The 19,955-nt window shown below is 49.2% G+C and overlaps 1 protein-coding gene across 1 annotated transcript in view; it reads left to right on the top strand.

Moving 5' to 3' along the window:
* The first annotated feature begins 3,682 nt into the window (after positions 1-3,682).
* The window catches only part of DCAF12 (DDB1 and CUL4 associated factor 12), a 43,174-nt gene continuing 26,901 nt past the window's right edge, over positions 3,683-19,955 (top strand). Inside the window, exons 1-4 of the mRNA XM_075932785.2 lie at positions 3,683-3,957; positions 5,762-6,016; positions 16,478-16,684; positions 18,539-18,599. Of these exons, the coding sequence (XP_075788900.1) occupies positions 3,877-3,957; positions 5,762-6,016; positions 16,478-16,684; positions 18,539-18,599 (604 nt within the window). The 5' untranslated portion in view covers positions 3,683-3,876. The remainder of the gene's footprint in view (positions 3,958-5,761; positions 6,017-16,477; positions 16,685-18,538; positions 18,600-19,955) is intronic.

Genomic DNA, 19,955 nt, shown 5'->3' with positions numbered 1-19,955 from the left:
GAAAAGTAAATGTGATCTATGGGAAGCCCTGAACCTCAGTTTCCCCCTTCCCTTCCCCTCACCCTTTGAGGTTGGAGCACCAGAGGAGTGAGGTGTCTCAGTTGGGGCCACATCAGTGAGCGTTGGGGGGTTTTGGAGGAGTTTTTTTGCTTCTCATTTGTGTGGTTCCCAACTGATTTTTTTGTGGGTCAGTGACCCCAGACCCAAAAAGGGTTCCCCACCCCTCCCATAAATAAAGAAAACATTGAAACCTTTTGTGTTGGACATAATATGTTACTTTATTTTAAAAGTAGTTTGATAAACTAACATGAGAACGTTAAAACACTTAATCTGTTTCATAATTTAAATTAAACTGTTCTTACCAGCTGCAGCTGGTTCAGAAAATAAGGTCACTGTACCCAGCAGGATAGTTCTCAACCCCGACCCTTTTGGGTCGGCTGATGGCCACTTCCAAAATTTGTGAAACGGCTCCCCTTCCAAAATTATTGCCCACCCCTGCCTCAAGTACTGATATGCATTGTGTAATGTGTTGTGAACTAATAAAAGATTGTTTCATTTTCAAAAAATAAAAATGTAGTGCGGGGAAAACTAGCGCAAAAACCAGTCAATGCAATACAAATTTCTAATACAGATGGAGAGTAGTAGGAATAAGGATGTGGCTGGTGATGCCGTGGGGTAGAATGGGGAAGTGTGGCAAGCTGTTACTATGGAGCTCTCTAAAGACTGCAAAGGCTGGGAAGTCTGGGCTGTTTGGAGCTGTAGGTCTACAACATTTGGGTTTGCCAGCTGAGAAGACCCATTATGTCCTGGGGTGCATCTCCCTTCCCTTTTGACAGAGGGACTCCAGGGTCCGATGGGAGACTCATGATGGAGCATACACTGAAGTCAGATAGGTGGCTTGTGCTGGGGATGGAAGGGAACAGCACCAACCCTAACGGGTTGCAGGGCCCAAGACAACCCCTCCTCTGCCCTAGGCCCTGCCCCCTTTTCCCACTCTCAACTACCACTTCTCCCAAGCCCTCCATCCCTTCTGCCATTCCACCTCTTCCCCAAACCGAATCTCCCAAGCAGCACAACTCGGGGATTTACAGGGAGCCTGCCGCTGGCCGCAGGGGTCAGTCCCTTCTCTGCACTAACCAGCGGCAGTGGGAAGCAGAGCAACCCGCCCCCAGCACATTCTGCTCTACACCACTGGTTCTCTCAGTCACGTGCTTGGGGGAAGAGGACTTGGAGAAAGTACAGCCACCCCCCGAGTTGCGAATGGTCGAGTTATGACCAAAGCTCCCATGGAGCGGTCGTAAAGGCGGTCCCCGAGTTACGAACGCGACCCGCGCTTGCAAACAGCGCGGTCGCTATGTAACTCAATGGGGTCCGAGATACGAACGGATCGAGTTACGGCCAAGTGTTTGGTCTGTAACTCGTTCGTAACTCGGGGAGAGGCTGTAGTCGAACCACCCCACACAGTCACCAGCCCGGGGAAGTGGAATGACACTGGCAGAGTGGAGCAGGCTGGGTCATTCCACTTCCCATCGCTGCCAGGAAATGCTGGGGCAGGCCTGGCCCCTGCTACTGACGCCAGGTCCCCTGCTAGTTCACCAAGACTTGCGGCACCTGAGGCAGTTACCCCAACTGTCCTATGACTGGGATGGCTCTGGGAGGGCTGCAGTGGAACACAGATGGGGGAAGAGATTCTGAGAGGCAGAAGAGGGTCACACTAGGGAAAGACAGGGACGTCATGCTGGACACAGAGAGGCAGAAGGAGGTCATGCTGAGGTGGGACAGAAGGGGAACCTGGGTGGTGGGAATGGGGGGGGGGGATCACGCCCAGAGATAGATGGGCTAGAAGGGTGGGAGCACCCTGTTGGTGAGGAGGAAGTGGGGAGTTATGCCAAGATGCAGATGGGCAGAAGAGGGGAGCAATCTGGGAATGAGAAGGGTGGGGAGATCATGCCCAAAGACGGGTAGGCAAAAGGGGGGAGCCACCTGGGGGTGAGGAGGGAGCAGCCTGAGGGCGAGGAAGGGGGCAGAAGGGGGATCCCCCGGGGGTGAGGAAGGAGGGGGCAGAAGGGGGATCCCCCTGGGGGTAGGAGGGGCAGAAGGGGGATCCCCCTGGGGGTAGGAGGGGCCGAAGGGGGATCCCCCTGGGGGTAGGAGGGGCCGAAGGGGGATCCCCCTGGGGGTGAGGAAGGAGGCCGAAGGGGGATCCCCCTGGGGGTAGGAGGGGCAGAAGGGGGATCCCCCTGGGGGTGAGGAGGGGGCCGAAGGGGGATCCCCCTGGGGGTAGGAGGGGCCGAAGGGGGAGCCCCTGAGGGTAGGAGGGGCCGAAGGGGGATCCCCCTGGCGGTAGGAGGGGCCGAAGGGGGATCCCCCTGGGGGTGAGGAAGGAGGGGGCAGAAGGGGGATCCCCCTGGGCGTGAGGAAGGAGGGGGCCGAAGGGGGATCCCCCTGGGGGTAGGAGGGGCCGAAGGGGGATCCCCCTGGGGGTGAGGAGGGACCGAAGGGGGATCCGCCTGGGGGTGAGGAGGGAGGGGGCCGAAGGGGGATCCCCCTGGGGGTGAGGAGGGGCCGAAGGGGGATCCCCCTGGGGGTGAGGAAGGAGGGGCCGAAGGGGGATCCCCCTGGGGGTAGGAGGGGCCGAAGGGGGATCCCCCTGGGGGTGAGGAGGGAGGGGCCGAAGGGGGATCCCCCTGGGGGTGAGGAAGGGAGCAGAAGGGGGATCCCCCTGGGGGTGAGGAGGGGCCGAAGGGGGATCCCCTGGGGGTGAGGAGGGAGGGGGCCGAAGGGGGATCCCCTGGGGGTGAGGAAGGAGGAGGCCGAAGGGGGAGCCCCCTGGGGGTAGGAGGGGCCGAAGGGGGATCCCCCTGGGGGTGAGGAGGGAGGAGGCCGAAGGGGGATCCCCTGGGAGTGAGGAAGGAGGGGCCGTAGGGGGATCCCCCTGGGGGTGAGGAGGGAGGGGCCGAAGGGGGATCCCCTGGGGGTAGGAGGGACCGAAGGGGGATCCCCCTGGGGGTGAGGAGGGAGGGGGCCGAAGGGGGATCCCCCTGGGGGTGAGGAAGGAGGGGCCGAAGGGGGATCCCCCGGGGGGGTGAGGGAGGAGGCTGAAGGGGGATCCCCCTGGGGGTGAGGGAGGAGGCAGAAGGGGGATCCCCCTGGGGGTGAGGAAGGAGGGGGCCGAAGGGGGATCCCCTGGGGGTGAGGAGGGAGGGGCCGAAGGGGGATCCCCGGGGGTAGGAGGGGCAGAAGGGGGATCCCCCTGGGGGTGAGGAAGGAGGCAGAAGGGGGATCCCCCTGGGGTGAGGAGGGGGCCGAAGGGGGATCCCCCTGGGGGTAGGAGGGGCAGAAGGGGGATCCCCCTGGGGGTGAGGAAGGAGGCAGAAGGGGGATCCCCCTGGGGGTGAGGAAGGAGGGGGCCGAAGGGGGATCCCCCTGGGGGTAGGAGGGGCCGAAGGGGGATCCCCCTGGGGGAGGGGTCACGCCCAGAGCCAGTGGGTGTGGCCTTGGCAGAGCAGACGGAGATCACGTGGGGGAGGGGCTCAGCTCACATCCTGCGTTGCCTTCTTGGGCGGCCCGCGCGGGGCCTTGTGGGTTCAGGGTTGAGTCTCTCCCCGCCCCGGTCTCCTAGCAACCGCGTAGGGCGGGGCGCTCGCTCCCCCCGCCGTGGCTCGGCAGTTGCTAGGAAACCGCGCGACGGGAGCACTGCCGTAAACTGATCCACGGGGCGTAAAATGCCGTGAAGCCCGGCCGGCTGGGCCTACGGGCGGTGAGAGTGACCCGGCCCAGCTCCCCGCACTTATATGCCCCGTCCCCCGGCGGCCGCCTCACCCTCCTGCTCCATGTGGGGCCCGGGCCGGGGCCTCGGTGTCTCCCCCGCCTACTATGGCCAGGAAAACAGTTAGCAGGAAGCGGAAAGCGGCGGCTGCCTCGGCGGCGGCGCCCGGAGGACTCCGGGGGGAGCAGGTAACGGGGGGGGGGCACCGGGAGGTTCTGGGAGGGGGCGGGTGACTCGGGGGGGGCACCGGGAGGTTCTGGGGGGGGGCAGGTGACTCGGGGGGGGGGAGGGGAGTTCTGGGAGAGGGCAGGTGACTCGGGGGGGGGAGGGGAGTTCTGGGAGGGGGCAGGTGACTCGGGGGGGGGAGGGGAGTTCTGGGAGGGGGCAGGTGACTCGGGGGGGGGAGGGGAGTTCTGGGAGGGGGCAGGTGACTCGGGGGGGGGGAGGGGAGTTCTGGGAGGGGGCAGGTGACTCGGGGGGGGGGAGGGGAGTTCTGGGAGGGGGCAGGTGACTCGGGGGGGGGGAGGGGAGTTCTGGGAGGGGGCAGGTGACTCGGGGGGGGGGAGGGGGCAGGTGACTCGGGGGGGAGGGGGAGTCAATAGCGGGGATGGGATGGGGAGGTTGCCGGGGGGGCCGGTAACCGGGTGCCGGGGGGGGGGCCTCCATGGCTGCCGGGATTCCTGCAGGGGCAGCGACTCAGGGGACATGAAGCTGCTCTGCCTGGGGAGCAGGCAGTCGAGCCCCCCCCCCCCCGACTCGTGGGTGCAGGGGAGAGGCCACGTCGCGGGGGTGTCCGGGTAGGAGGGGAAGGGCAGGGTCCAGGGCAGCGCTGGCCGGGGGGGGAGGGTGCAGGTAGCCGGCCCCCCAGGCAGGTGTCGGCTCTCGGGAGAGAAGCGGAGGGGCCCCGGGAAGGAAGCGGGGGGGGGCGGGTTTCATCCCCCGGCCGGGGGGGGGAACTAGGTGCTGGGACCAGCTGGCCCCGGGGGGCGGGTGCCAATCGACCGCACGGGTCAGGCCCGGCAGCCCGGGGAGGCTTGTAACCGAGGTGTGGCGCCAGCTCGGTGCCGGCGTTGTGCGCCCGGGGGGAGAGGCTGGCCCCTGGCTAGCCTGCGGCGGGGCGGCTGTCGGACGGGAGCCAGGTTACCCCGCCTTGCTGACCTTCACCGCGGGCCTGCTGCTCAGGCATGTGGGGCCCCGCCGTGTCCGCTGGCTGGGGGGTCAGGCGGTCCCGGGCGGGGTGCCTGGGGGCCACCCCCACATCCCAGCGGCGCTGCGGGCTCCGGCTGCTGCCCGTGTTCTGGTTCCATCGTTCGAGCCCTGTAACCGACTCGCACTCCGGGGCTGGGGCGGAGGGAGGTGGGCGCTGCTGCCCCCGTGTAGGAAACGCTCTAGCCTGTCTCCTGCTAAGCCCACCCCCCTCCCCTCTTCAGTCACGGGCAAGCCAATAGTGCTAGATGCTCCGGAGTGATTGTAAACGCAGTGGGAGGAAGTGCTTCGGAGCTCAGGTTACCACTCAGGTCGGTATTGAGCCAGGCTGTGCAGTTTAAAAACCCCCACTCATTTCGAGGGCCCATATTTGCTGGAACCCACCTGCAGCAATCTGGATTTGATACAGTTCAGTCAAAAATCATAGAATTAAACTTGTTAGACTATCTTGACCAGGGGACATTTTCAGCTCTTTGAAAGTGCCTTGGGATTTTCTGTTCCTCAAGGCATCTTTTAAATTTCATTTGAACAGCAACACCCTGCAGTCAGAATTGGCCTCAGCTTCTTTACATCATCCCTGCAAAAACAGTTGTCAAACAGATATGTATTTTAAAATCCTTAATATCACTGAAGGTTATGCTGGGATGGGTTTAATCCTCTTGTGTAGTATTTTAGGGCCAGTTACAAGAGTTCGTTCATTCATTGGTAGCTTCCTTTTTAATATAGAATCATACATTATTTAAAATATACTGTAACTACAGCATTGAATTTGATTGTCATTCACAGTATGGCTGGGATCACTCAGCTCACAAAAGGAAAAGACTCCCCCCAGTAAAAAAGTCTCTGGTGTACTACCTGAAAGGCAGAGAGGTTCGGATGCAAAACGAATCCAGCTACCACCGGTTGTTGCATGGATATGCAGCACAGCAACTTCCCAGTCTCCTGAAGGAGAGAGAATTTCATCTTGGGACTCTTAATAAAGTTTTTGCATCTCAATGGTTGAACCACCGACAAGTGGTGTGTGGGACAAAATGCAACACAGTAAGTCTTGTTTTTTCTTTGATAATTACAACTATTATTTTTATGCATGGCCTGTATGTATATTCAGCCTCTCTCCTTTTCCATCAGAGGTGTTCACTACTTTTAATGTTGGAAAAACAATGGCACAATTGAGTTCTGGTTTCTGTCATGAGGATGGCAAGATCTGTTAATGATTGGCTTTTGTGGAAGGTAGCTGTAGAGGTAGGCCAATTTAGTAACTAAAGCTAATAATAAAATAAGGTTTCATTTCCATTTCTCATTATTCATTGTTGTATATGTTGCTTTATCTGTACCATATTCTGTAAGTGCATTTAAAGGGGCATTGAAGATAAAAATTATACCCCTAAATGCAAACATTTTTCTTTTATGGTCATAAACTGCTAAACTCAATTTTAAATATCTTTTTTTTTTTTTCCATTTTAGTTTACTTCTGCTAGTTTTGTTCCACGTGAGCATTTAAATTAGATTACAGGTTGCAACTCTGTAAACTGAGACTCTGGTCCAGTAAGATCCATGGTCTGGAAAGACCATGGATATTCTAGGATCAGAGTCCTGATGGAGGGCTGGCACCCGAGAGCTCTGCGGGCCAACAAGGAAGGGAATGCCGGCAACGGGCTGGCTGGCATGGGGGCCGAGAGTCTGGTGTGTGGCAACAGGGCCAGAAATGACTTCCCTGATCCGGGACTGATCAGATCCCAAGGGTGCAGGACCTGGGATGTCCAACCTGTAGTTAATGTTGTTAGTTTCTGCTGAAGTGAAACACTTTAAGGTGCTTAGTAGTACAGCATTTGGATTTCAAATGCTGCAGACAGGGCCGGCCCACAACATTTTGGCCCCCTGAAGCAGGGAGCTCAAATGACGCCCCCGTGCCCCCTCGCTTGGGCCGAAACTTTGAAAAGTCTCAATTCTGTCTTCTTCCTGTTCTATTCCTCTCACGGTACTGCTCTGCTACCTACCCCAATAAAGGAGAACTAACGACTTAAAATGCCTTGTTCAAAAATTTTAAGTAAACACTTAACTTTCAGAAAAGAGAGAAAGATATGCACCAGCAGCAGACACAATTTTCTACTCTCTGGGTCCTAGTGGCGCACCCCTCCCCCCACAGTCTGGCACCTGAGATGGCCACCTCAGTTGGCCTCATCGTAAGGCCAGCCCTGGCTGCAGACTATGAAAGTGAAATGTTTGAAGAAAATAGATACCTAAACATTTCTATTTTTGTTAGATGAAATCCTGGTTTCATGGAAGTCATTGCAAAAATCTGACTAAATTGGGGCCACGAATGCACACATCATGCTATATGAAGCGCTGTGGAGAAATGTTGGCCTTCTGCTAAGTTAAGGGGACTCTCAAAGTGCTGGAACCAAAAGCTATTATGTCCCTTCTCAATCTTTTTTACAGATTAAACAAATCCCAGTACTTTCAATCTTCTCTCATTGGTCATGTTCTCTAGACCTTTAATCATTTTGTCGTTCTGCTCTGGACCTTCTCCAAGTTGTCCATATTTTTCATGAAAGGTAATGCCAGAACTGGATGCACATAACTCGAGTTGTGACCTAATCAGCGCAGAGCAGAAGAATAACTACTTGTCTGGCTTACAGTTGTCATAGAATGATTCTCTCTCCCCCCCTCCCCCTTCCCCAGCAGTGTCGCATTGTTGATTTGTGGTTCACTTTGACCCCTAGATCATTTTTGGTAGTACTTCTCCCTAGGTAGTCATTTCATATTTTGTATGTGTGGAACTGATTGTTCCTTCCTAAGTGGAGTACTTCATATTTGTCCTTATTGAACTTCATCCTGTTTACCTAAGACCATTGCTCCAGTTTGTCCAGATCATTTTGAATTCTAATCCTATCCTCCAAAGCACTTGCAACTTGCTTGGCATTATCTGCAAACTTTGTAAGTGTACTCTCTATGCCATTATCTAAATTACTAATGAAGATATTGATTAGTCTCAGAACTAATTCCTGCAGAACCCTACTCATTATGCCCTTCCAGCATGACTGTGAACCACTGATAACTATTACCAGAGACGAGGAGTCCTGTGGCACCTTATAGACTAACAGATTTATCGGAGCATAAGCTGTCATGGTCAAAGACTCATTTCGTCAGATGCATACATCTGATGAAGTGGGTCTTTGCCCACGGCAGCTTATGCTCTGATAAATCTGTTAGTCTGAATCCGCAAAAGCGATGAGGAGTCCTATGGCACCTTATAGACTAACAGATACTATTACCAGAGAGTAGTACTATTACCAGAGAGTAGTAATCCAACCAGTTATGCACCCTCTTGACAGTAGTTCCATCCATAATGAGAACTAGTGCCTAGTTGCATAAACTAAAATAGCTTCATCTACTACATATTTGAGAGAGTTTGTCCGTCGAAGATCTCCTCCTAAATAGTAAGAGTTAGGAACACCATATTTGATATGCAGCTTCCTCTTACCATAGCTTAAAGCATGGTAAGGGTTTGGCTGTGCCAGGACTATGGGATGTGCCTAGAATGTGATTGATTTCTTATAATGCAGAAAGAGAGGGGTCTGCTCGCAGGGCCAGTTATACTGTATAATGACCACTAGGGAGTAGCAAGGGGCCAGAGAAAGGGACCGGGATAGCTCTAACCCTGTTGGGCAGCAGAAGGCAGGAGTAGGGAAAGGGGCAACTCTCTCTCTATATATTTTTCTTTGTCTTCCTGTGAGACAGCCTGTCCCTCCTCCCCTAGTTGTGCCTGCTGGAGCTGCCAAAACCATGGACAGCTGCTTCAGTGGGCTGGGTTTGTCCTCTCCCTGAGGCAGTCTGCATACTGAACCCCTCATCTCCAGCCACAGCCACGCCTCTCCCTGCCATGCACCCTTTAGGGAGGGTGGTGGGGGAGCTGAACCTCTATCCCAGATTCATACAGAGATATTGCTGACCCAAGAAATGCCAGCTAAATCTTCGAGTAGCTTAAAATCACTCTTGAGCAGAGCCTAACAATGCCTTGTCCTCGCTCCACTTCAATTCTTCCTGCTCTGGGACTGCTGTTGGGTATGGATGGAAGAGTTTAAACTGTTAACAGGTGAACTGTTAAGATGCTTATTGGTTCTGGTAAATGGTTAAACTGCTGGGGGCCCATGTAGCTGCCCATGGAGCTTGTTTAACTGATTTAAATTTTAATTGGTTAAAATGTTAACCTTTTTTTTAGGAGTTTTTACATTCCTACTGCTGGGACGTTTACATGAAGGAGACTTAGCAAAACACAACAAATCCTTAAAGTGTGTGTCCTTCTTTGCATGAGAATTGTAGGATGGGACTGCAGCAATCTTTGTTTCAGTCTGCATTTATCCGTATATTACAAAAGTACAAATAGGCTGCTGCCTTGTTAGCAGAGTTTTGTGCTAACCTTTGGGGAGGTATAAATGCCGGAGACTAATGAGGACGATTTAAATGTCCATATGAAGCACAGGCAATATTCTTTATTAAGAGAAAAAGCAAAAGATGGAAGGCAACATTGCTTCTTCATGTTTGTGAAACCGTAAGGAAATGCAAAACTAAAGGTTTTTATGGCACTTCAACTTGTTCACTTAATAGTCAATTTTAATGGGGTTTTAAAGAGGGGTATTAAGTAGTGGTTAATGAACTGATCAAATAGTCGATAGAATTAGTCTATATGGGGCGGAGGGTGCTTGCTGCTGCTGCAGCTCTGTGTTTTTAACGTAGTAAGAGCTGCTGGGCTCTTACTACATGTAAAATGTCCTGCCCCCAGGATCTAACCCCACTGCAGCTCTGCGAGTCGAGGCTGAGCAGTCCTGGCTCGTGCTTGCTTCGAGACTGCTGCGGCTCTGCCTCTCTTGAACCCCTGCACCATGGATATGGTGATTTGGGGAGGGGAGGGGAGAATTGGCTTTTAAGTGGGCTCCCTCCCCCTCCCCCTCCCCCTGCACAGGCTCCTGCTCCTCCTTCCCCTCCTCCTGCATCTGATACAGATGCAGGAGCCTATGCATGTCGGATAGTTGACTATTGACTAGTCATTTACATCTCCATTTAAAACTGGGGATGTAAACAGCGGATAAAAATATTAATGGTGTAACTGACAAAAATTCCACCAGTCAAATGGTTAACAGCTCCTGCCCCCATGAAGAGTTTAACCTGTAAGGGATAATGGATGAGCATGAACTTATTAGTTAACTGTTTTGACTGATTAAGCTCTTAAATCCGTAGTTTTAAACAGCACATTTAATGAGACAATCAGGGCAAAAAAGTCTTGCATGCACTTGTCTATTATTCATGCACTTTAGTCAAGTTAACGGATTCCCACAAAGGGTTAAATTGTGCCCTGTTGAATGTAGATCTGAAGTAATTCATTGACTTGAGTTGTTTGTGGTTCACATTGGTGTAAGGGATTTAGCTCCTATTGTTCACTGTAATGAAAACTTCTACATCACACCAACAGCTTTTTGCTGTTACATAAGATGGCTTTGGCTAGATCCTAAAATGAAAATGTATTGACACAGTGTTAACCGTGTCTGTTTTTGATGAACCTGCAATGCCTATGTTTGGTCACTTCCTAAGCAATGTTGTAAGGAATAGAGACTGCGGTGTCTGTTGCTATAACAACTGTCAAATACAGAAGTAACTTTTTGTTGGTCTCTCTTCTGGATTCTTAATTTTTCCTATAAATACCCTGTACAGCTTCTTGCATCTCTAAGAGCTTAATCGTTGTACTTAAATAGTGTGGATTTCACAATTGGCAAATTTTATTTAAAATTTGGCATCTATTTTATGTGTTATTAAAATATGAGAGGATCCTATCCTAATGTCTCTACCCAAACGCAAGCATGCAATAATTATGACTTCTCTGGGGCGAGTTCTTACTTTGTCATGATTGTATGTTGATGAGCATAGGGAGGACTCAAAGTGTCACTGCAATAGACATAAACAAATACAGCTAGCAACTATCACCCTACCCTGCAACTTTGGGTGCTTTTCAAGCCTTCATTTTCAATGTAAAGTATTTTTACTGGGGGGGGAATCCTGGGTTTTACAAAAAGTGTGGGGGGGGGTTTCTGACTCTTTTTTTCACCTTTTGTATCATTGAAATATATTACAATAACTTGGTTTTTGAGGACACCCCACCCCTCCCCTCTGTGGGATGGGTGAGGGAGTGGGGGCCAAGGGCAGGGGAAGCGGAGGCTGGGGTGAGGGGGCAATGGGGGAATTAGGGACTGGGGTGCGATCAGGTCAGGCTCAGAGGGTTGGGGTTTTTTTTGGAGTAGTTTTTGCTTTTCACTTGTGTGGTCCCCACTTGACACTTTTTTCTATGGGTCAGTGGCCTTTGAACCCCCAAAAATTCCCCACCCTGCCATAAATAAAGAAAACATTGAAATCTGTTGTTGGGCGTAAATTAATATTTTACTGTGTTTGATAAACTAACATGAGAGAGTTAAAATGCTTATTCTGTTTAATTCAATTGAACCATTCTCCTTAGCTGCAGCACTAGCAAAGTGGCTCAGGTGTAATTATATAATTAATAGTGAGTTTCCATTAGCAATTGGTGGTCCAGGGAAAGGTTTGCATTGAGCAAGGCGGTCCGTGGACCAAAAAAGTTGGAGAACCACTGTGCTAGAGGGTGAGTGCTGCCCGGGCTGTGGCTCCATGTCTGGGGGGCAGCTGAGGGGAGAGAAAAATGCGTGGGGGGGGGCCCTCTGTCCCAAAGCCACACTGGCACCTGGGTCCCTGACAGGAAGGTGAAGCCCAAGCAGGGCTGGACACCTTCAGGTCACTCACCCACCCCCACCTCACCCATTTCCCTGACCACCTCTCCCAAGATTGGATCAGTGCTGGCTTCCTGCGAGGTGGGGGGGTGGTGGAATGGGATGATGAGGCTCTGTGCCGTTTCCAGGGAAGCGCACGCATGCTGCTCCTCCCCTCCCCACGGGAAAAGCCAGAGCGGAGTCCCGGGCAAGAGACTAAGCGGGGCGCATGGTGGAGAGAGTTCCTCCTGCCATCCCGGGAGAGCAGCACAGCCCAGGGGTGTTAAATCTTGGCACACCTCTTCGGAAAGGTTGCTGACCCCCATGCTATGGCATAGACACAGAGACTGGTTTGTATTCCAGTCTCTCTTGTGAAGGAGTCCTACCAGTTTGAGAGTTGACTTTTTCATAAAGACCTATGATGAGTTTAAAGAGCGAGGGCTAATGCATGATCTTACAGTAAGCCACTTTGTGTTGTGGTTTGACAGACTTACTGTCCGCTCTGTGATTTCACTTTTCAGCAACGCAGTCAGTCAACAAGAAATTCAAATGCTGACACAAGTAGCCAAAATGCATCTGAGTTTATACAGAGCTAGCAGTGTTCATTCCTTCAAGAGTTTAAAAGAATTGCTGTGCAAAATGAGTTAATCTGTTTTTATCAGACAAGGAACTATGCGATCAGTCAGTGTACATGCACAAGCCTGGGACCATATAAAATTAAGTTTGTGTCCACTTAGGCTGTTTATAAAAAGTACACTAACTAGAGAGTCCCACACTTTATTGGCTGTATAGTCCAGCCTACTTAAACAATGAGAGAAGCGTATTGATCTCTTGTCTATGATGCATACACAGCATCAGTATGCCAAAGATACATCTTCAGCACTAAATGAGCTGCCTGAGGTTCATAGTCCTCTCATGCCAGTGGAAATCAGATTTTCCTATTTTTTTCCAGTTGGCAAAACTATTGATTTTTGAGGACTGTTGATGCATAGAGCATTCTCTGGCGTTTATCAGATGGAGTGTTCAAAATGTATTGTATTACAGACTGAAAAATACCATTGACTTGTCCTTGCTTAACCCAGCTAAACATTTTTGGTTACAAATATAAAATGGGGCGTGCAAGTCGTGTAGGTGTGTTTAATGCACTGGTGAGTGTGGCTTCCCTTCTTGCTCTCTCTGAAAAGCAGGTAAAGAATTAGAATGGAACTGACAGAAGAACCTGTCAACTGATTTAAGTACTTCATTAGGAGAGGAATGATGGATTGTGTGACAGAGGCACTAACCTGTGTCTCTGGAGTTTTGGCTTCAACTTCTCTCTGCCAAAGGCATAACTGTGACCTTCGAGCAGCTCTCTTAATTGCTGTCTGCCTCCGTTTTTCCACTGTGAAGTGGAGCTCATTCCCTTGCATGGTCCGGTTTGATTGTAAGCTCTATGAGGTAGGAGCTGTCTCCCAAGTGCATGTGTGTCACTAGTACAATGAAGCCCTGATTGTTGCTGGGGCTTGTTAGATGCAATTGTAATACAAATTCTGAAGAATGCATAAAGTTAGTAATCAAAGAAGGCACAATGAGATGGGTCAAATGCAGCCAGACCTAGAGCTCTGTAAATCTGTGGATATCTCTGGCCATGTTTGTGAATCACGGATTGAAAGAATGCGGATAGAAGTTTTGTATCTGTGTGGGACTTCAGCTATAGTATCCATAAGCTAAAGAGGTATCGTCCCAGCACTCCATGTTTATAGCGACCCAGGCATTCTCTTCTTGCTCCTTGAGCAGCATAGACATCACCGCTTATACCTCTGATTCAGAGATAAGGAATCCTAAACAGTCTGTTGGGTCATCCAGTTTGTTTGTTCCCCATTGAACAGCTCGAGTCCACTCCATTTGATACATATTAGGTGTGGTCCTTTGTTCTTGGTGGCTGCCAGAGCATTGTTTTATCTGGTTAAAGCTTGGCTGCGAAGTTACTGCATGCTGGCAGTAGATCCAAATCACTGCTTCGTACAGGTATACACACGTTCAAGTATAGGCAGCTATCCAGTGCTTAGCGTAACTGAACAAGCTTGCCCATCGTGGTTTTTGAGCCCCAGACCAATGTGAAAGTTCACCTCAAAAGTAATTTGAGGGCAGGATCCTCTTACTTGAGGTGAGAAGGGAAAAATCACTACAGTTGTGTAGAGGAGCCATTCTGGAACTTTAACCATCGTAGAGACCAGACTGCATAGTCACTGGGAAGAACATTTGCGTCCATACTTTTATTTTCAGTCACAAAGATGTCCTGGGTTTGTTTGGGACATTTGGCACATGATGATGGGGGAGTGGGGCATTTCTGACCTAATGGTCAGATGCTATAATTTGCTGGATTTCTAAAAAGTATGGAACTGAAAGCAACTAATTATTTAACACCTGGAATGCATGCATAATGGACGTGGCTGTCTATCTTCCCGTGTTGTGCACTGTTTAACAGCAGCGAATCCATCTTTCTGGCTGTATTAAAACCAATTCAATAGAAATGTCAGTGGCTGCATTTAGCTTTCTGTTGGTTCTTTCTAGTCCTGTGCTTCTATATGTGGTGATTATTCGATTATGAACCAATGTAGTGAAACCAGAAAGACCTGTTGCCGATGGTGCAAATTGAAAATTGGACATTGTAGGGATGTTACATTTAGATTGATTAACTAGTCATATTAGTCTATAAGAGTGCCTCCACCTTTGAACTGTAGCAAGAGCCCTTCTGGGCTCTTGCTACAGTTCAAAAGCGGAAGCCCTGCAGGGAGCACTGGGCCAGTGCGGGACTGGCCCCATGCTCCCTCTGGCTCCTGAGCCTTTAAAATGTACAAGAGCCCTGCTGAGGTTCTTGTACATTTCAAAAGCAGAATCACAGCAGAAATGACACAGCAGAGACTGCTTCAGTCCCCACTCATGTTGTTTCCTGCTGTGTCTCTACCTCCTCTGCCCCCAGCTCCTGCCCACCCCTTTTCTGCCTCTGATAGATGCAGCAAGGGGAAGAGAACAACTAGTCACATGGTTAGTAACTATCCGATGAGCATAAACTTATCGGATAGTCAACTAGTTGCTTACATTCCTAGGCCACTGCTTCCTCTCTTCACATCTGTCTCCATGATAGTCTTAGCTACTATGGTAAATGGGTAACTTCATATTGGCTAAAATGTGTACGGTACCCCAAAGAAATAGTCCCTGCCTGTAAGAGCTTACAGTCTACAGTTTAGATTCAGATCCTTATCCCCAGTATGCTGGGGGGAGAGGGAGAACCAGAAATGTAGAACAGGCCTGAGAACAGACTCCTACAGAAGGAGAGTAGGGGACTGCCACAGGCTCATAGCTGCAAATCCGCTGGTCAGACTCTGGAAGGGAGAAGGAGCATAAATCAGGCGATTCGTGGTGCTCTGAAGGTGTTAAGAGGGTCGGGGAGGGGTAGGAAACATAGTCTCCTGTGCCCCAGTGTGTGAGGCAGGCAAATGGGCCCCAGTGGGCTGTGGGATGCAGGTTACCGACTACTGGTCACTGAGATGGAGGGCCACTTGTGCAGCTCGTTGGCTGTTCTTGGTTGCCCATGGCTGCTGTAAAATCCACGACTGTGTTAAATGCTGTGGGGTTAATGCCGTTGTTTACCATTTGATGTTACTAGGAAACGGAAAAGAATTTCTGCGAGAAGTGATGAAGAAATGATACGTAAACATAAACTGCATTCTAAGCACCAGAAACTATGCTCTCCCCATCCTAGAATTGTCTGGCAAAGAGTGATCACCTCGAACATTTTCCCTCTTCTTTTCCCATTCCATTAATTCAGTTCCTTAAAAGCCTTGATACCATGTCTTTGAGTTAGGCAACCCTGGCTTGGCCATGCCAGCTTGCTTGGGCTAAGGTTCAGTCAAATTGTGGGATCTGACTGCAATTCAATAGTCCTTCAGCCTGAGCCCTGGTAGGGATATAATCTACTAGTCAACAAGTTACTTCCCCCTCTCCTGCTGCCTCTAACACAGGCACCGGGGCGGTGCTGGGGGAGCCGGCTTAAAAGCTGGCTCCCCCCAACACTGTCTCTGTGGGGGTGGTGGGGAGGCAGAGGTGCAGTGGGGAATTCGTATTAATAGGGACTAAAGCAGTCCCCGCTTGTGTAGGGTCCCCACTGCTGCACCACTCCCTTTTGAAATGTACAAGAGCCTGGGCAACTCTTGAAATGTCCATGAGCCACGGAAGCTCTTGTACATTTCAAAGGCAGAGGTGCAGCAGAGTGCCCCTCTTATCAAGTAATCCAGTAGTGGATGGAAATTCCATTGATACTCAAATATTGATTTATCAGCTAATTAACATGCCTAAGTCCAGGGAGTTTGAGTCAGGCAGCATGGGCCAGCTGAAGGAGTGTAATTGCAGTATAAACAGACCCTACGTGAGCTGTGTTCAGACATAAAGGAACAGTCAAATGAACATTTGTTGAATGTTGGTCAAAAGTAACACCTAAAAAATTAATTTTTAAACAACTGATTTTTTTAAGGTAAATTTGTCCCTTTATAATCACACATGTTGCATTTCTTTAAACTATTTTTTTGTGGTTTAGCTTTGAATGTAAGCACACCATTGTGAGAACGGACAATGTTCTAACTCTGATCACGAGTGGATCAAGTGACCTGCCATTTTGTTTCTCTTCAAATTTATTATGTGAATTTGGTTTGATGGCTCTGTTTCTAAAACTTCAGGTATGTCTGTCTTTCAGCTCTTTGTGGTTGATGTTCAGACGGGTCAAATTACGAAGATTCCTATCCTGAAAGATCGAGAACCTGGCATGGTAAACCAACAGGGCTGCGGTATTCATGCAATTGAGCTGAACCCTTCGAGGACGCTCTTGGCTACAGGAGGGGACAATCCAAATAGCCTTGCGATTTATCGTCTGCCTACGCTTGATCCTGTCTGCGTGGGAGATGTAAGTTAGCATATTTGGGAAAGGTGCAGAGTCACTCAATAGGTATTACAGTGAAGTGTCAAAGGTTGAAAATATCACTTCCTGCAGAATTGAAATTGTCCGGGGGAACGCACTGGAGATATGAACACACATTTCTGTTTAATGTGGTCTGTGCACGTCTTTAAAATATTCCTTTTAATCTGGAAGAGTGAACAGGCAAAGAGTGGAAAGCATGAGTCTGTTCTACTGATTTTGGGTTTTTGATTCTGTCTTTAAGCAGTCTCTTCTCAGGAAGGCTTCACTGTAGAAACCCCCCCCTCCCCCCGATCCATTTAGAAGAGCAAAAGTGTTACCCTTCTGTTAGAAATTAGCAACACCCTAACTTGCTAATGGAGGTCACTGAAGCATAAACCAGGCTGTTCAGCATATGAACTGTATTGAGAAATGAAACTGGGAGATGATACTGTGCATGGTTCTTCCCTAGCCCAATGTGACATGCAAATGGATTCTGAGGGTTGGTTCTAACTCTGTATTTCTTGCCAGCATATGATGTAAAGTTCAACTGTACCATGCTCCTTTTAAAAAAAAAAAAAAAAAAAAAAAAAAAAAAAATTCTTATGACCTTGTTTTTTAAAGGACTTCTCAAACAAAGCTGAAGGGAGTGTCTTGAAAGTTTTGTTCTTGGGCAGGACTTTGACATGAGCACCAATGAGTCACAGCCGCTGAGGTCATAATGTCTGTGGGAGCTAAGTGAGGGTGATTACCAATTGCAGGGTAGCCTAAGCATGTGACACTTCCTAGTCATTTGCATAGTACTGTGACCAAAGTTCCCTCTAATCTTTTCCACCCATGTGTGGAATAAATTTTATGTGCACTGAGGTATGTGCACCACCAGCAACAATAAAAAACCTAGCTGTGGTCTCTCTGCTAATCAGCTGGGTGGCATTTGAATGTGTCCTGGGCAGTAGCACATGCACACAGTTTACAGGGAACACAGATTGTCACTCAGCCTCTTTTGATTTTAATAGGATTATTCCTCTTTTAAAGAATATCGGGCCCACAGTTCTCTGAACAGACTGCAGTAGCATCCCTTGAGGAACCTAACTTTACTCTCTGGCTCAGAGGAGTTGCTGTGTTAGCCCGTAACTTTAAAAACAACTAGTAGTCTTGTGTCTACTACTCTAACAAATATGTATATAATCACGTGCTTTCAAGCTCATCTGAAAAAGTGGGTTTTGCCCACGAAAGCTCATGATACTACCTATATTTTTGTTAGTTTCTAAGGTGCCACAGGACAACTAGGGTTTTTTACACTATATGGGTAATTATTGTGAATGGAACACACATTTCCATCCTGACCTAGTTTCCTAGAGGTGCACGGCATTGGGGTGGTGAACACATAATTATGTTTAATGGCTTCTGCATATAAAATTTAGAACACAGTTGTTTACATCAGTAGTGATGTGCATGAGGAGATACATAGAAAACATGATTGTTCTTTTCAGAAAGAAGGGATGCACCTATCTATATGTATAAGCATTTGATTCTTCAGACTTAAATTCTGGAACTCTATGAAGTTTTATCTTCATCAAGAGGTGTTTTATTGACCACTGAAATTAAAGGGACACTATTTAAAATCTCTTTCAAAAAGTGAGTTAAAAGTAGTTTCAGGCAATCAACTAACATTTGCAAGTTTTATAGTGTTGCTGTCACAATTGCCTGTTTTTAAAATAGGCTTTTTGTACAGCAACAAAAGGAAAAGCCTAACTCCCCTGTTTAAGAGAAACTTTACAACTACTGTGCATTTATAGCAATTGGTAGGTAAAATAAACACTGATAATTTCACAGGCTGCTTTGTCCTTTTTCTCTCTTCAGGATGGACACAAAGACTGGATATTTTCTATTGCCTGGATCAGTGATACTATGGCTGTTTCTGGTAGGTTTATCTTCATGTAAGATTTGGATAGAGTGGTTGTTTAAGGTCTGTGTCTTAAGGAAAGACCGCGCAGTGTTAATGTGCAAGTACATGTCTGACAAGGGGATTGGAGCATCAAGATGATGTACCGGATGGAGGAGCAATGGAGCATATTTTTTTTGTGATGCTTCCAAATTAAAATCTCATGCAAAGACACAATCTACCATTGAAATATGATCATGGTAACACCAAACTGTCTGTTGGAAGCATTGTTTTAAAACCTATTTCATTTGTAGTTTGGACAGTACAGCGTGGCTGTACAACTAGTGTAATAACACATGAAAAGCAAAAAGCCTTGTTAGAACTAGGGATGTTAAAATGTGGTAATTGACTAGTCGATGGAATTTCCATCAACTACTCAACTAGTTGATAGGCACTTTCCGCATTCGTCCTTTGAAAGCCCACTAGGGCTCTTGTACATTTCAAAGGAGGAATGTGGAACTCTGTGTTTAGTGGGCTGCACGTGGGTGCCTGCTTTGAAATGTTCAAAAGTCCCGAGCAGAGGCTTTTGTGCATTTCAAAGCTGTGGAGTCTGGATTCAGTGGGGAACTGGGTCCCCAGCTAACCCTGGTTCTGCATGGCATTTCAGCGGAACCCAGAGTCAGCTGGGAACTCCCCAGTTGACCCTGGGTTCTAGGGAAATGTCATGCGGAGCCTAAGATTAGCTGGGGAGTCCCCGGCTGTCTCCAGGCTCCACAGCTAACCTTTGGAAATGCACGGAGGTGGCGTTTCAAAGGGGCAGCCGCCACACAGCTACAGATCAGCTGTGCAGCAGCTGTCCCTTTGAGACACCATGTTGGGGTTTCAAAGCGGCAATGCTGCACAGCTGATCCACGCCTCAGCTGTGTGGCGCTGCCTCTTTGAAACGCTGCCTCAGAACATTTCAAAGGGGTAGCCGTGGAGCTGACCCTGGGCTCCATGGTGCTTCTGCCTTTTAAAGGAGCAGTGCTGCACAGCTGAGCTACCACTGTCCCTTTGAAATGCCACCTTGTACCATAGGTGGCGGGGGGGGGATTGACAAATGCTTATCGGATAGTTGACTAGTCTTTAACATCCCTAGTTAGAACATGGGCACCTCTAACTATGACAGCCAAACCTGAAGTGAAGCTGGAGCCTAAATGATGTATGTGAATGAGCTTCAGAGGGGTAGCTGAGTTAGTTTGTAACAGTGAAAACTTAAACAACAGATAGTCTAGTATCACTCGAAAGACTAACATAACATGCACATGTTATCATGAGCTTTCATGGGCAAAACCCACTTCTTCAGATGGGGGGTGTGTGTGTGTATCACTCTCACACAAAACCAGGTCTGTATCT

Source organism: Pelodiscus sinensis, chromosome 6, assembly GCF_052426305.1.
Source record: "Pelodiscus sinensis isolate ZL-2025 chromosome 6, ASM5242630v1, whole genome shotgun sequence".
In the NCBI taxonomy this organism is placed as follows: domain Eukaryota; kingdom Metazoa; phylum Chordata; order Testudines; family Trionychidae; genus Pelodiscus; species Pelodiscus sinensis.
This window is presented reverse-complemented; position numbering and strand designations above follow the sequence as displayed.